Source organism: Leguminivora glycinivorella, chromosome 12 (genome assembly GCF_023078275.1).
Source record: "Leguminivora glycinivorella isolate SPB_JAAS2020 chromosome 12, LegGlyc_1.1, whole genome shotgun sequence".
Lineage (NCBI taxonomy): Eukaryota > Metazoa > Arthropoda > Insecta > Lepidoptera > Tortricidae > Leguminivora > Leguminivora glycinivorella.
The window spans coordinates 297,451-314,293 of NC_062982.1; the positions used below are offsets into that span (position 1 = coordinate 297,451).

At 39.1% G+C, this 16,843-nt stretch overlaps 1 protein-coding gene across 1 annotated transcript; it reads right to left on the bottom strand.

Annotated features, from left to right (window-relative positions):
• Positions 1-444: 444 nt before the first annotated feature.
• LOC125231733 (alanine--glyoxylate aminotransferase 2, mitochondrial) lies at positions 445-16,120 on the bottom strand. Its single transcript, XM_048137293.1, has 18 exons — positions 16,068-16,120; positions 15,749-15,834; positions 15,200-15,384; positions 14,710-14,833; positions 14,211-14,399; positions 13,979-14,107; positions 13,746-13,898; positions 13,453-13,674; positions 13,120-13,365; positions 12,751-12,792; positions 11,079-11,207; positions 10,818-10,977; positions 7,262-7,476; positions 6,858-6,964; positions 6,012-6,152; positions 5,276-5,455; positions 4,714-4,842; positions 445-583 (listed from the first exon to the last, which is right to left on the bottom strand). The coding sequence occupies exons 1-18, from the start codon at positions 16,078-16,080 to the stop codon at positions 457-459; spliced, it is 2,577 nt and encodes an 858-aa protein (XP_047993250.1). The 5' UTR covers positions 16,081-16,120; the 3' UTR covers positions 445-456.
• Between the last annotated feature and the right edge of the window lie 723 nt (positions 16,121-16,843).

Genomic DNA, 16,843 nt, shown 5'->3' on the forward strand with positions numbered 1-16,843 from the left:
TTGCTACTACTCTGTGTCCGTGTCAACTTCAGGGAATGTCCTCTCAATCTCAATCTTTTTCCGATCAACCTGTTAAACATTTTCATACTATTAATGTTCATATTCATATAGAGTATAAAAAAATATTCATACATACAAAGAGTTACCTATTTAAGTATGTATGTACTTTTTAGCAAATTATTTTTAAGTTTTTCTGGTATATGGTTATTTAATTTATGTTATAAATGTTATAATAAACGCGGAGGTGAGGTTAAATTAAGTAAATCATAGATAATATAATTAAATTTATTTAAATGCATTTTTTTCGCACGAATATGACTGTACTAAATGGAAATGTTATTAAAGATATGTTTCAAACGTTTCATTTATTAATTGAATTACCCAGGGAAGTAAAGGGGGAGGACTTGAAACCTTGTAATATAATAATAAAATAGCACCAGTTATTTTAAATAAGTATTATGAGATATTGTTAAAGTAGTCTTCAATCAATTTCTGGCATTTACTGAAGCCGCTGAGGTCGCCCGCTTTGCCCTGGAACTTGCCGTGTTTGAACGCGCCCTTGCATTTCAGCAACTCCGTTATCCTGAAGAAAAACAACGTCATTTAAAAATAGTCTATAACCAAACTATTATAATCTGTATAAAATCTAAACTTAAAAATCAAGTATGTAAAGGCATTTACAGCAGTAAATGTTTATTACAAAGATAATTATAGCGCCTAACAAGATTGAATAGCAATCTTGAACGCGCACACTTTGCTCTCTACAATGATCAGGAGTATAAGGTTATCAAAAATTGACTCACAATAAAATTGGCGTCGCTTTCAGTTTTGTAGCATTAATTAAGCATTGTAGTGCCTAAGACTCTAGCAACGCGCCCGCGCCGGGAATCACAAACAACTCACGCACACACCTAACGGAGCGTCGAGGCGGCACACACTCACACGCCGCGCCCCTATAAAAGACAGCCGTCGCAGCGCCCGGCATTGGAGGCTCGCGGTAAACGTCGGAAAAACACAGGCGCTCCTATCTGGAGCCAAGAACCACCCGCCGCCACTCAAGCTCCTTGGCGAAGAGATCCAGTGGCAGCACACGGCAAAGTATCTGGGGGTCACGATCGATCGGGGCCTCACGATGAAATACCACGTGGACGAAGTGGTGCAGCGAGCGAAGACCGCCCGCGCTAAACTCCGACCAGTCCTCTCCAGCAGCCTCCCATTCCGCACCAAACTGGGGATCTATAAGGCTTACATACGGTCAAGACTGACCTACGCGTCTCCGGCCTGGTACTCCAGGACGGCTGAGTCTAATAGGCGGAGACTCAGGGCTTAAGAGACGCTAAGCCTCAGGACAATAGTAAGAGCCCCACGCTACGTGCGGAATGCGACAATCTTCCGAGACCTGAAGCACCAGAAGCTGGACGAGTTTGTGAGCCAACTGGCAAGCAAAATGTTCACCAGTGCCGACATGTCACGACACGAGATTTTGAGAGGGATAGCCCCCCTCCACGCCCGCCCACCAGACGCACGCCGGCAGAGAGCCCAACCACGGGAGCTCATGCCGAGGACCTAGCTTCGTAGCCAAAAAGCCGCAGACTGGCCAACATGACCAAAAGCCATGATGGCCAATCAAACACCAACCAAGAAGAAGAAGAAAGAAAGCCAAACCACTGGCTAAGCGACAGACCGTGCCGCCATTGCGGCACGCGCAAGATGCAGCCAAAAAGGGCCTCGCCCTGAAATGGCCTCCTCACACCCCTCCAGAAAGGAGAGGAGTGTAAGATGACACGAGTAAGCCCGGCATTCAGTCCACCGCGGCCATCCGTGACGGACAGAGCTCCCTGGTACTACCGCGGCACCCGCGACAGTGCGAACCTACTCAGGCATCCTACCTCGGCCATCCGAGTGGACGCCTTGTCCTCTTTCGATATTTTGAAAGTAGTAATTCCCTTAATAAAATTTTGTGATTATAACCGTCTCGTCTTCTTTACAGCATGAAATTTCAATAGGATATGTTAATTACATAAACTATAAATGATAACCTAAATTCAGAACGGGAAAAAAAGTTGATTTTATGCTTAACTGTCGTTACAAAAAACAGCGTTTTAACTTTTTGTTCCTAATTTCTGAAAATGCCTACTCATAAAATTAATGTTGCACCCCGCACCTTTTTTGGTCTTCTCTGTTTGGCCTAAGGCCGTTTTAACATTATCCGATCCGATATCGGATGTAGGAAGGCTTCCAGGTTTTTATTTATGTATTTGATAGATCATTATTATTAAAAAACGATATAAATCGCAAAAATTGCGGATTTAATGCAGATGGCACTTTCCTACAACAGTTTTTGTCCGAGGCACCATCGAACTGCCGATATCGGCAGGACGCTTCCGACATTTTTGGCATGCCGGACCCCCCGCCAGCTGTCGGCCGATAATATTTGTATGTGTGCGTATATAATGTAGGTATACGTTTGTAGTAGTGTGCGTGACAAAAATGGCGTCTATTAAACAGCTGTTAATGATGAATTTCTGTTGAAAAAAAAAGATTGTAATTCATCGGTCCGAATTGCGGATACTAATTTTTTCATGTTTTAGTAGATATTCATATTCATATTCATCTTTATTAGTATTAAGCATACGTTGTCAATAATATTACAGCTATATACATATGTCATCATTATTACTCTTAAAATACTGGATTAGAGAATAAAAACAATTAATTACATGAATATCAAACAACGATCAAAAATTTCATTTTTTTGAATTAATATTATTCAGTCATGAATTCAGTCACGGAATAATAGGCCTTCTGGACTAAAAAACCTTTTAATTTCGAAACAAACCCGAAGTAGCTTGGGGCATTTTTTATTAGTGTTGGAATTTTGTTATATAATTTCGGTCCCAATACATGTAGGCAGTTACCAGTTTTTTTTAACCTGTGTTTAGGAATTTCGAGGTCGTGCTCCCTTTGTTCCTGAAAGCGTTTACTGGTCCAGTTTCTTTTAGGGAACTGATCTAGACTCTGCTTTACGAGCTTGGCTACCTCCAATATGAACAGAGAAGGTAATGTGAGTATTCGGAGGTTCACAAATAGCTGTCGGGCTGGCGTGTCAGGGGCGACTCGCGCCATTTTCCTTATGATTTTTTTCTGTATAAGGAATGGCCTGTCCCTGTCAGCGGCCATCCCCCATAAGTCCACTCCGTATGTCAGTGCCGAATTACAGTAGGCATGATAGGCTATCATCAGATTTTCGTTTGACAGGATTGACATGAGGCGTGATATTATGTAGTATGCCGTATTGAGTTTCGTGCATGTCCTGTCTATCTGCTCTTGCCATTGCAATCCGGAATCCAGAGTTAGACCCAGGAATTTAGCATGTCTTACAAAGGGAACAGATGCATTTTGTACAAGTACTGAGTTCGTGTTGTCAATCGCGTCCCGACTTTGCCTCAAGTTAAATTCTGTTACAGAAGTTTTCTGAAGATTTAAAATCATTCCGTTGGCGGCGAACCACTCAGAAAGGCGTAGAATGATATGCTGGACATTTATTATTAATTGTTCAGCGCTATCTGCATTCACTATGGCACAAATGTCATCCGCATACATTACAAAATCCACAATCGATGATTCAAAGGGAAGGTCATTCATTAAAATGAGGAATATGTTATTTCCCACATTCGATCCCTGAGGTACTGCCCTGTCGCCTAAAGGGTCAAGACAAGATTTTTGGTCATTTACTTCCGTGGCCTGCTCCCTGTCACCCAAGAACGACATAATAACTTCAAGGGCAACGCCGCGAATGCCATAATGGTCGAGCTTGCTTGCGATGAGATTGTGATCGACCAAATCGAAAGCGCGAGACAAATCAAAGAAAACAGCAGCTACGCGCTTCCTATTTTCCAAATTGTCCAGAACTGTTCGGATCAACAGCCTAGCGGCGCCCGTTGTGGATTTTCCAATTTGGTAGGCATACTGCTGCTTACAGAGCGAGTTGTTCATCGTTAGGAATTGTATTAGTCGATAGCACAATCCCATCTCAAACATCTTAGAAAAAGCTGGAACAATGGATATAGGCCTGTAACTAGTTTGCTCTTTTTTTGAACCCTTTCCCTTATATACAGGTGTTACCTTGATCTTTTTCAGAGAAACGGGATAGCAACCATTACAAGCTGATTCATTAAATAAATAAAATTTAAAAAAAATTTTAAAATTTTTAAATTTTTTTTTTTAATTTTTTAAATTATTGCCGTGAGTTCCCCCACTGTGAATGGCGCAAAGAACATAGTATTTACAACGCGTGGGACGTTCATTCGCACATAGTACATTGCCTTTTGAATATCAGGCCCTTGCGGTGTGTCGCGTACGACAGATAGATAGTAGGCGTTGAGCGAGTCAGCAAGCTGAACGTTTGAACCGTCCGGCCCACACACCGCGTGCCTCAGCGCGGCCAGCCATAGTTAAATGTAAAGATATAGTTAAATGTAAAATTATTTATATACCATATATACCGACCAGATATAGTTAAATGTAAAATTATTTATTTTACCTGCACACACTTGAGTATTTTTATGCTCGTTATTTTAATTTTAAAATAAAATATTTGAAATATAGTGCTTATAATTATTAAATATAAACACTTTAAAAAAATATTTTTGATACAAAATCATACTTCATTGATTTGGAACAATGCGTTTTAATGTTGAGGTAAGTACTCACTGGGTCCCTAAAGCGGTGCAGTGTTGTTCCGGCCCCTGTATGAGTATCTGTCCCTCCCTGGGCTTGTCCGGGTCTTCCGCCGCCAGACACACGAACACCTCCGTGTCTTCCAGACCCTTGCAGATTGCCCTGGACATTGCAACTCAAATATTACATATTATGTAGGTAATAAACACTGCAACTTGAGAGTTCATACTACAAACTCTAAAAACAAGTCAAAATATGTGATAAAAATAATCCGTTTTGGTCCTTACGTCGTGGAGGTCGCGGTTTCTAATCGAACCACGGCTCGTACCAATGAGTTTTTTGGAACTTATGTACAAAATATCATTTAATATTTTGCCAGTCTCTCTTCAGTGAAGGAAAACAGTAAGGAAACCGGATTAATATTAATAAGGCCTAATTTACCCTTCGGGTTGAAAGTCCAGGTGGCAGTTGCTTTCGTAAAAACTAGTGCCTGCTTAATATTAGGATTAGTTGTTAAAGCGGACCCCAGGCTCCCATGAGCCGCGGTGAATGCCGGGATGCCGCAAGGAGGATGAGTGTTTGTGTCGATGCACACCTGTTGAAGTCCGGCGTGGCGTCCTTCCTGCACGTGGCCACGAACGCGGGCGCCTCCGCCCGTATCCGCCGCGTCTCCAGCCGCGCCAGCTCCGAGAGCACGCCCTGCAGGTTCTTGCTGGCTAGCTTCAGGTTCCTCTGCAGCTTCTGCACCAGCTCTTCATGTTTCTTTGGTTCGTTCCTAAAAAAACAACATACAAGAAGTTGAAGTTGGTTTTGAAGCAAGAGCGGACTATGCTTCTATAAAAAAATAGTTATTTGAATACCACCACAAAAGAGATGTGAAAAAGGCGAAAGAGCGGTGCTGAATGGGGTCTAACAAACGAATAGCCGAGCTGATCTTAACGCAAACGCAGCCAGCGGACTGTTTTGACTTCGTTTTACTCATTGACCCACCCACTCCGCTCACCTCTTTTGCGGAAATACTGCTATGCAGTTTATCTGTAGTAGCATCGCTCCTTGCAAGAAAATAAGTGGAAGGAAAGGAGCCTGTCTCTAAATTTTCTAACGGTTAGAAAATTAGAAAAAAAAAATTGAAGTAAGTATAGGTTAGAATCTAACCTATACTTACTTCAATAATGCGGTGAGCGCCGGCACGCGTCCCTGCATGTGCTGGAAGTGCTGGAGCACCCGGTTTACCAGGAAGAGCAGGTTGGTCTTGCCCTTCTCACCGGGCTCTTTAACAGCTGTATCACCTGGAGTGGGATAAACTCACGGAGCAACCTCGGGAGACATACTTGAGTAGTGCGGTGAGCGCCTGCTCGCGTCCCTGCATGAGCTGGAAGTGCTGGAGCACGCGGTTGCCCACCAGGAAGCGCAGGTTGGTCTTCCCCTTCTTGCCGGGCTCGCAGCCCAGCAGCTTTATCACTTGGAGTTGGCTGCGGTGAAAAAAATGTACAAAAGGGGTAGTTCGAAAAACTCGCGCAGCTGTTAGGAGGTGTTGATGTAAAATCTAGTCTGTCTTCTCCGAGACCACGGGGACAATGCCGCATCGATTCCGCTTAGCTCAGTCGTACGAGGTCGGTCTTATGTACGCAGATAGCTCGTAGGTGTCAGGGTTTCGAATCCCGGTCAGTAATTAAGTTTTTGTTTATTGTCTTTTTTTTGACTTTGTATTTATATAAGAGTTTTTAACCGACTTCAAAAAAGGAGGAGGTTCTCAATTCGACTGAATGTTTTTTTTTTATCTAAAGACGTGATATATTAAAATAGAACCGAGCGAAGCTGGGTCGCCCAGATATTATGTATAAAAATTATAAAGAAAACCACTTCAACTGGAGATTGCCAACTTAAGTAAATCTAAGTAATGAAAACGCAAATACATCTTGGTGATCGTTAGAGACGTCACAGAATAATTTATATAAAAGTAAATGTAGGTACAAAAGGTTCCCAATCAACGGACTGCTTGCGACGTTGAGTTCTATTGCACAGCGAGAAGGTCGTCAAACTTTAGGTATGGGCCGCGAACTCGCCGCCACAGGAATGTACGAAAAAAACGAGGAGTGAGTCACCCCTGATGGTGTCGTCGGAAAGAGGCGGCAGCCACAAACCTGAAGAATTAAACTCATTTGTGTAAATCTGACCTGAGGTTGGAGACGTGGGTGCCGCAGCACATGTTGTCGTCGACGCCTTCAATGCTGATCACGCGGATGGTGGACACGCAGTCAGCGGGCAGCCCCCGAGTCTGCGCCTGTTAATCATCATCAGTTAACATTATTTGGTTGCCTCAGAGATCCTTCAGTAGCCCGATATCCACACAGAGCGCGTCAAACGTCCAATGTAAACATCGTAGCTAGTGTGCACATTTAGCTCGATCGAACTGATCCAACAACCTGCCTCGACCGAGGCACGCGTCTACTTGCCTACTCGGATATTTGCCGCGCCAGCACATTGCCTCACGACGTGCGTCGCTCTGTGTGACAAAAAACACATTTAAGATTTTTTTATATTTAGTTCTGAAAAATAAGTAGTGCTAAAGAACACTGACCTCATCAAGTGCTTCATCTCCCTTCCTGCTAATCTTGACGACGACCGGCCTCGCCTGCCGTATGAGCTCGTTGCAGCGCCGCTCCGCCGCCCGAGCAGCCTCCTCCGGCACCGCCGTGCTGGCCAGCTCCACGTAGCACTCTTGTTCGCCGAGCCACCAGCTCGTGGTCGGGAGGTTGTACTCTGTCTCTAAGATTGCCGAGAGGAGATGTTGGCCTGAAAGTTTTAAATATTGGGGCATCAAATATTGGGGCTCGGGGTCATATAAATATTATGTGATTAGGACAGGATATGAGATCATAACTTGATCATCTGGTAGGTATAGTTGGGTGAAGTCATTTTAATTAGATCAAATAACCTAATGACAAAAAATGTTTCCTAATTAGAGATATAATTTATTACATGTTATGTTACATTCAGAGAAATGTGTCATTCATTGGCATGCTGGACGCTGGACACATTTGGGTGATTTAGTAGACACTAGACATCATTAAGTCTAAATGGAGTGTGGAGTTGATCATGTTAATACAAAATACAAAATCATTTATTCAGCAAATAGGCCATGGGGGCACTTTTACATGTCAACATTACAGAGTATTCATTAAAGTTAAACAAATGAAATTAATAGAAATATTAACTAAAAATATTAATCATAAGCAAAGTAGCTATACACTGATATAGAATTAGAGATGTATAAAGTCTCTAAATGTCATATTATTACTAACTATAATCAATACATAAAGAAAGTGCAAACAGATACAAAGATAAAAGAAATCTATAATACTTCAATAGTTGTAAAAGACTGAATATTACAAGTAAAAATATTATACTTAATCAAATAATCCATGGAGATGTATAGCGTCTCCAAGAGTCAAATTTTATAAAATTAAAATATTTAAAAGTAAAAACCTTTGTCAAATAATACAAAAAAAAAATACAGAAAATGAACAGCTAAATTACACATTTCAAGAGATGTACAAGTCTCTAGTTGTCAATCATTAAAGAACAAATCAAGTTTACAAATAAGGGCCAATCAAGGTTACAAATTAAGTTTAAAAATATAATCAAAATCTCAGAGATGTATAAGGTCTCTAAGTGTCCAAAAAACTAACATTAACTTAATCAAACGACAACAAGGTCATTAAAGTAAGGAATCTATTTTAAAATAAAATATAATCAAAATCTCAGAGATGTATAAAGTCTCTAAGTGTCCAAAAGCTAAAATTAACTAAATTAAACGACAACGTCTCTTTGACTACAGTTCCCTATTATAGCGCTTTTATACGCGCAATCATACGCAATAGGTTCACACGCGCGCCCACACAAACACACACGCACACACACACGCACACATGACACACACACACACACACACACACACACACACACACACACACACACACACACACACACACACAAACTAGTTTAGGTTAATTAGTTTAGGTTTAGTGAAGTACTTAGGGTCCGACTGAAAACCAGCGTTGCAGTAAAAAATTACTGCAACATTATGCTAAGTCGCGCCCCTTTTTAATATCCATGTTTGACCTAATTATTCTAATTTTAACATTGTAACATTGTGAAATTTGTGATATTAAATAAAGCCATTCTATGTCTATGTCTATGTCTCTAGTGTCATCCTTAAGACATTACTTACTTAAGTTTAATTCTTACAAGAACCGAATGTAGTGTCTCGCAATCCGCTCAAAAGTAAAGTTAAATAATCTAACAAAACATGTGGCCCAGGTAAGCTTGAACAGACCAGTCTCCACAAACAGCACCCGTTCACGAGTATGACGCGTATCTCAGCCATCGCCTCCCTCAACCTCCATTCGGGAAGGTGGCGACCCGATCAACACGCCACCGTAAGCAAAGACTTTTAAGCGAGCATGACATGTTCAAGCTAACAGCAAATTGACAAAAGAAAAATCGACACAGTGAAACACGACATTAAGCTTGTAGGTGACATTAAAGAGGGCAACAATGCCTAGTATAGCTATACATAACTAATTACATGCTCAACGTGACTTAGAGATGTAAAGGTCTCTAAGGGTCACTGTACTATCATACTTTAAATAAATTTTATATAACTACGCTATATAATGAAAACAAAAATCTTAGAGGTGTATAAGGTCTCTAAGCGTCCTACTAACATAACTAATGATACAATACAATCACATGAGAAAAATTACGCTGTGTCATTTTTACTGGATACTAGTACGGTTGTATTACAAACTTCTGCTACCATAATCAAGCTACTGGCTTAAAGGCATTTTTATCATCTATAAAATCATTTACCGTATAGTAAGCTTTACCTAGCAAACAGCGCTTAACATGTGACTTAAATTTGCCGAGTGGAAAGTTCACTACATCAATGGGGATTTTGTTATAAAAACGTGTACAGTTCCCAACGAAAGACGTACTAACCTTACGGAGACGGTGGAAGGGCACGGCAAGTTTATGTTTGTTTCTAGTGTTATAGTTATGGATATCACTGTTAAGCTTGTATTCATGGATGTTTTTCCTAGCATACATAATATTCTCAAGTATGTACTGAGAGGCAACGGTAAGAATGTTCACCTCTTTGAATTTCTCTCTTAGGGAAGCTCGAGCGCCCAGTCCATATATGGAACGTACAGCTCGCTTTTGCAGCACAAATATCGTCTGAATATCTGCGGCTTTACCCCATAACAGAATTCCATACGACATAACACTATGGAAGTAACCAAAGTATACCAGCCTGGCTGTCTCTACGTTTGTTAGCTGTCTGATTCTCCTTACTGCGTAGGCAGCTGAACTAAGTTTGTTAGCTAAAGTAGCAATATGTGCGTGCCATTGCAGTTTTGAGTCTAAAGTGACTCCCAGGAAAACAGTTTGGTCTTCAAACTCCAGCGTATCACCTTTTATTTGGATTTTGCTGTTATTTATCTGCTTGACGTTAGGTAACGCAAACTTGATGCATTTGGTTTTCTTGGCGTTCAAAAGTAGATTGTTTGCCGTAAACCAGTTAACTATAGTTGATAGGGCATCATTAATACTGTCGAAGCTATTTTCCTTCCTGTCCACTTTGAATATAAGAGAAGTGTCATCCGCAAATAACACTATATCATGTCTGCCTTTAACAAGAGTGGGTAGGTCATTAATATATACTAAAAAGATTGTAATCTGAAATAGTAATAATAATGATATGGCTATTAAAAAGAAAATCTAAAATGTTTATACCTCAGTTGACATTTCTTTTGTCAGTAAACCTGATTAGGTAGGTAGAGTCGCAATAATATGGCACACAAAACGAAGACTGCAGAAATATCTGGCACAATCTTATTTCTAGGGCCATAAGTGTGACAGATATATATGCAGCTTTATTTTTGTATGATATTATTGCAGGACTTGCAGGTGACTGTACCTATTAAATTTGTATACAAGCTTGGACCATAATACTGTTTGCATGCATGTGTGTATGTAAAATTTGAATCATGCATTGTACATCCTAAAAAATTGTTTAAAATTTTTAGAATGATAATTTATTACAACCTAAAAGTTTAAGATCGCAAGCCAACCTGAGTGCTGCTGCATGTGATCGAAGCGCCGGTCCCAGTGGACGCGCTGCGTGACAACACTGCCCACTTCCAGCGGCTCCCTCGTGAAGTGTATGGCTTCTTCACCCTTCCGCAACACTTGCAGCACTTCCACATCATTCAGTTTGCCAATATCATGGGGCTAAAAATATTCTAATGGTCATTATAACTACCCGAAATAAAAATCAATACATTTGAAATAAAAATACAATAATTATTTATTAATCTGAGTACTAAACTAACCTGTCCACCGCCGGCCGGGAACAGTATTGTATTCTCTAAAGTGACCGCGTATCCTTCAAACTTCGATGTCTTCCCGTATTCTATTATCGGCTCCTTGGTTTTCTCGCAGGAGACCACTTTCGAAGTGAACTGAAAATCAATGAAAACTTTCATAATTACACTGTTACGGCATGTTACATTTAGATATTTTAGATAGAGTAACTTACCTCCTTTAGGAAGCTATCTTCTTGGCATTTGAAAACCATTTTGATTAAGTGATATTTCAAATTTTCGGTCGAAATAGAATACTATCGGGAGATAAAAATAAATTATTGTTGTTTTATCTTCGTATTGATTCAATATTCGACAAAGTTGTGGATGAACTGTCATTTGTCAAACAGACAGTTCGTTCAGTAAACAGCTGATATTGATATTACAGACGACGTTCAAAAAGAATACGACGTATAAAAATAATGACTCAAAATAACAATTAATTGTACTTTATATTCATTAATGTAGTACATATATGATTTCTAGTAGTTGCAGTAGTAGTTTTGTAGTTGTAGAGAGGTTTACCGAGTTGGCTTAGGGAGGGCGCACACGGGGGCGACAGTCGCTCGACGACTTTTTTGTCTCTGTCGTCACCCCTTGCGACAGTCTCCGAGGTGCGCACACGGGAACGACAGCGACGTAACCACAGACTACTAAAAAGCTATTACCATAGACTAATTCTATTATCTTTGGATATTTCGGATGCAACTTTGGGTGCGCGCACACGGGCGACAAAGTTGCTCGGCGACTTTCGTATTTGTATGAAAAGTTGCGTCGCCTCGTGTGCGCACCTTCATACTAGCCCATAGACCGAGCGACGGAGACAAAACAGTTTTGTCTCCCGTCTGTGGGGGCCCTTTTTCTTTTTTCATGAAATTGAGAGCCTATCTAAAATAATTTACATCTTCGTGAAACGAAAAAGCCTCAAATAAAGAATTAAAAAAAAAAAATAATAATTTTTTGGTACTTCAGAATGAGTGTTTAAAAATTTTGATGATTTTACAACCCGGCATCGTTTTTTCTTAATATTGTCGGAATATTCTTTTAAATTCTTGTCATATAAAATCAGTCTTTCCTCTACTTCTTCAATTAAAAGACAGATATCAATGTCGTCTTCAACAATCTGCATTTAAAATTATCTTTTTTTTCGAATAACCGTCGACCCCTGCGAAAAAAACTTCACGAATAGTGATGTCAAAATACCGGTTAGTAAATAAACGGTTTTGTTTTTACAGTTTTATTTCACTATCCATAGAATAACGAAAACGTCAATAAATAACAAGAAAATAGATAGGCCGGCAACAAACTGTAGATGCAGTTTTGCAGGGATATGTTTTAATTATGTCCTATACTGTAATTGATAAAAACAATAAATAAAAAACAGAGCCTTAAAATTAATAATCTGAAAAAATCATAATCTTACAAAAATCTGATCGAGTGCACGGAGTTCCATACAATTTCGCGACTGTCCACAAACACTTTTCAGATTGATCTGACCACGGAAGTGGATCTGACAGAATTTTAAGACTGTCTGTTGCCGGCCATATCTATGAAATCTGGAAAATACTATCAGTATTTTGAATATTTATTTTGCAGAATATTGTTTTAGGCACTTATCCAAAACGGAAATTGTGAAATTTACGTCGTCTTTTGTTATACACATGGGAGGCTTTATTCTCAGTACCTGAAAACAATAAAAAAAGTTAAGTTTTTGTTGTTTACATCACTTGCTATTGCGGAGTCTTTTGTTTAGACAATAGCAGGTTCAATGAAAAATGAACCGAAAGAAAAATGCTAAATTATTAATTCGACGGCTTCGCCGCACTTATAATTTTGTCACTCACACATCCGGCTTATGGGCTAGTATGAAGGTGCGCACACGTAATGAAGATACTAGCCCAGGGACCGGATGTGAAAGACAAAAAAGCGGCGACAAAAGTTGCCCATGGGAGCATACCCGAAGTGAATTACAATACTTAGTAGGTACCTATATTAAATTAATGTAACTTACGTTGTTGTATCTTCCTCCACGCCCGATTAAAATTCCAAGATCTTTCATATTTTCCTGTATTTCTGAAACACTAGTGACATTCAAAGCCTCTTTTGTTCCAGGTTCAACCAATTCAATTCCCAACATTAAACCTTTGCCGCGAACATCACCAATAACGGGGTACACCTTTTGTAGATCCATCAAATTTTCTATAAAATATTGTCCAATAATCTTACTGTTCAGTTGCAAATCTTCCTCTTCGATCACCTGTGTAAAAATAAATTGGCCTAAGTATGAAAGATTTTTCAGATTGCAAGACAGTAAAATTGTATTTGACATACAAACTATGCATACGTTTAAAACAGCTTCACCGACTGTTGAAGCCAAAGGATTTCCGCCAAATGTATTGAAATAAGTAGCACGCATGTGTGCATCTGCTATTTCTTTTCTTGTAACAACAGCTGCCAATGGAAAACCATTCCCTATGCCCTTTGCCATCGTCACAATATCAGGTACAACACCATGAGTTTCAAAGCCCCAAAACGTATCACCCATACGACCGAATCCAGTCTGGACCTAAAATAAACAAATCATCTTCAGTAACAAAAAATATTATAAAGGATATTAGTATTCGGATACCAACATACCTCGTCGGCTATATAAATGCCGCCATTTTTACGTATTAGCTCTGCAGCTTTTCTCAGATATCCTTTGGGAAATTGAACAGTGCCATTTACTCCTTGAATTGATTCAGCAAAAAATCCTGCCACTTTTCCTTTGGGAATTGAGTTATCTATTAACTGAAATTAAAATAATTTCGTGGTTAACATTTTCTTTTATACCCAACAGAACACAAGTATCACTTAAAACAGTTTCATACTTCACTGAGCTGGTGAACATATTTGTCGGAAGTGACACAATCCTCTGGACAAGCACAAGATCCGGGTACTTGAGACAAGGAGTCCCTGCAGCCTCCCCAAATACCACGAAGAGGGTCTGGTAACATAGCCTGTTTAGCAAACATTCAGTTGTTTATATTTCGGTGAGTCTTATTTTATTCTAATCGTTTTAATCTTAATCACATTATTGCGAAAATGCGCTAGTAAACTTACATGATGTATCCCGCTTGGAACAGGTATTGGCATCCGGTAACATTGGGTCGCTGTCAGTCCCTGGATGGTGTTCGAGTACCCGTGATAGCTGCCTTGGAGTGAGATAATGTCGTTATTGCCTGTATAGGACTTAGCAAGTAGAATGGCTAATTCATTGGCTTCAGTTCCACTATTTACCAAGTAAACCACCTGAGGAATATCACATGACATTATTGTTACGCTGTGGTTTGCGTGGGCGACGGTCGCGCGATGGTCACGCGACGGCGATGCGACGTATACGAAATCAAACCTTTTCGATATAGAAGTATGAGATGCGACGGCGACGGCGCGCGACGGTCGCGCGACCGTCGCCCACGCAAGACACGGCGTTAGTCTAGACATACATTCGACATGGACAAATTAATGTAGTACCTCTAAAGTCCTCTAATTCCGGATATATATAAATGTTGATTTTTTTTAACCTACAACCTAATTTAAATCGTGAATAATAATAATTTACCTTCAAATCACCACTGAATTTCGAAGCCAGTTTTTCAACATAATCATAAATTTTGGGATGTCTATAAATGTTAGTCGTATGCCAAAGTTTATTTGCTTGTTCTTTCAAAGCCGCTACCACTTTTCTGAAAATTAAGATATCCTTGTAAATAGGGTTATCAGTCTATGAAATGGCAACAAGATAAGATTGTGTTTCGTAAATAAATGTTATGTTAAACGAATCGCGTGAGGTATTAAATGAATAAACATTTAACTGAACACGTGTGATGTTTATTATTCAGTGATCATAAATTATTGTTGAACTCACACTATTTATACATGAAGTAGGTATGTAGGGGGCACTTAGAACTTACTAAATGTTGGTTAGATTATTTGTATAGGCAAGATCCATAATAAAGAATATAACAACTTGAAATGTAAACAACTTGTGAGTTGATTGATAACGACCACTGGTTTTTGTTATGTTAAGTAATAGTAATAGTTCAACTCACGGGTGGCAGTGTCCTACTGAAACTGTGACAATTCCTCCAAACAGATCTAAGTATCTTCTTCCTTTGTGGTCAAATAGCCACTGCATGTGGCCTTGGTGAATAAGAACAGGATTTTTGTATACATTATATACAGCCGGAGGTATGTGCGCTGCTTTCAACGTGGTTGTTTTTTCGTACGCTGGTCCCTGATTTTTAATCAAATATAAGAAAAGTTATTACTTGTATGTATTTATGTTCGTTACTAAATAAATCAATTCAATTGACAAAAAAAAAGCCTAAATTGGCCGCCATAAAATTTAACTTGAAAATTCAATCCACATCGATCGTCATCCTCCTTGCACTATCCCACCATTCGCCACGGCTCATGGGAGTCTTGGCAACTAATCTCAAGATTTGGCTAACGCACTACTTAGTTTTTTTACGTACGCGACTGTCATCTGACCTTTCAACCCGAAGGGTAACTAGGCCATATTAGCCCGGTTTTCTCACGATGTTACCCTTCACCAAAAAGTTTGAAAATGAAATCTAGGTACCTTTATTTTAACTTACCTCGTAGTTTTTGGGCTTAAAATTATAAGATGGCAAAGGAGCACTGCTCAAACGCCTACTAAAGGTGTTAAGGCAAAATGATCCAACTGAAACATAAACAACTTTAATTTTAATCAACAGACTCTGACTAATTGACTACATATATCTGTGGTAGTTTTTCTAAATTATCTTAACTTTAAAACATAATTTAAATAGTATGATCCTAACTTTTCTAATATGTACATACGTACCATACAATTAGGAAATGTAAACAATGTGATATAATATAATTATTACTAATAAATTAATAGTTCTATTAATTTACAAATTCGACAATCACCTCTATTTGCCATATTTGGTTGACACTACTATTTCGTCTGATTGTAGAAAGGCGACTGAATAAAAGCAATTGTATTTAAATAATGAATGACTTGTGACTTCGTTGAATCTATTAGTTTATGTATGTTTACATTATTTCAACATAATCTAATTTTATCATCTTTTTTATTTTTAAAAGTCTTGACGACGCAGTTCTAGAAAAAATGTAGGTCCAACTTCTTCTAAATAATTCAGCAAAAACAGTGAAAAAATAGATTTTACTATCCTTAATTTAGCGGCAATTGCTAAATTTAAATTACATACAAAAAGGAAAGACCTATAAGTAGTAGAATTACTTTACTTTTCCCCTACCTTCTGTGTTTTTTTTATCGCCAACAACAAATTGTTTTTTAATACTTATGTCTTAAAATATGAATTGTAAAATTTTTGTTTTGTAAACCCTTCAAATAAATTTAAAATCAATTTGTTCAATTAATTTCAAATCAATTTGGCGCAAATATATTGTGGCCGATTCATTGTCAGAAAGACAGACAAATAACTCCACGCTTGCTCTACGCCACAAACTACTAAGAAGATACTACGTATCTATCTCTACGCCAATTAGCTCCAGATTAGTTTATGATAGTGACTGCCATCAATTCAATTCAATTTATTTTATTTATTGTTGATTTCATGACCCCCATCCCTCGACGACACCCATGTGGTGACTGGTTAAGAATTTCACTACCCCTTTTCTCCAGTGGGTGTCGTAGAAGTCGACTGTGGGATATAGGTTTT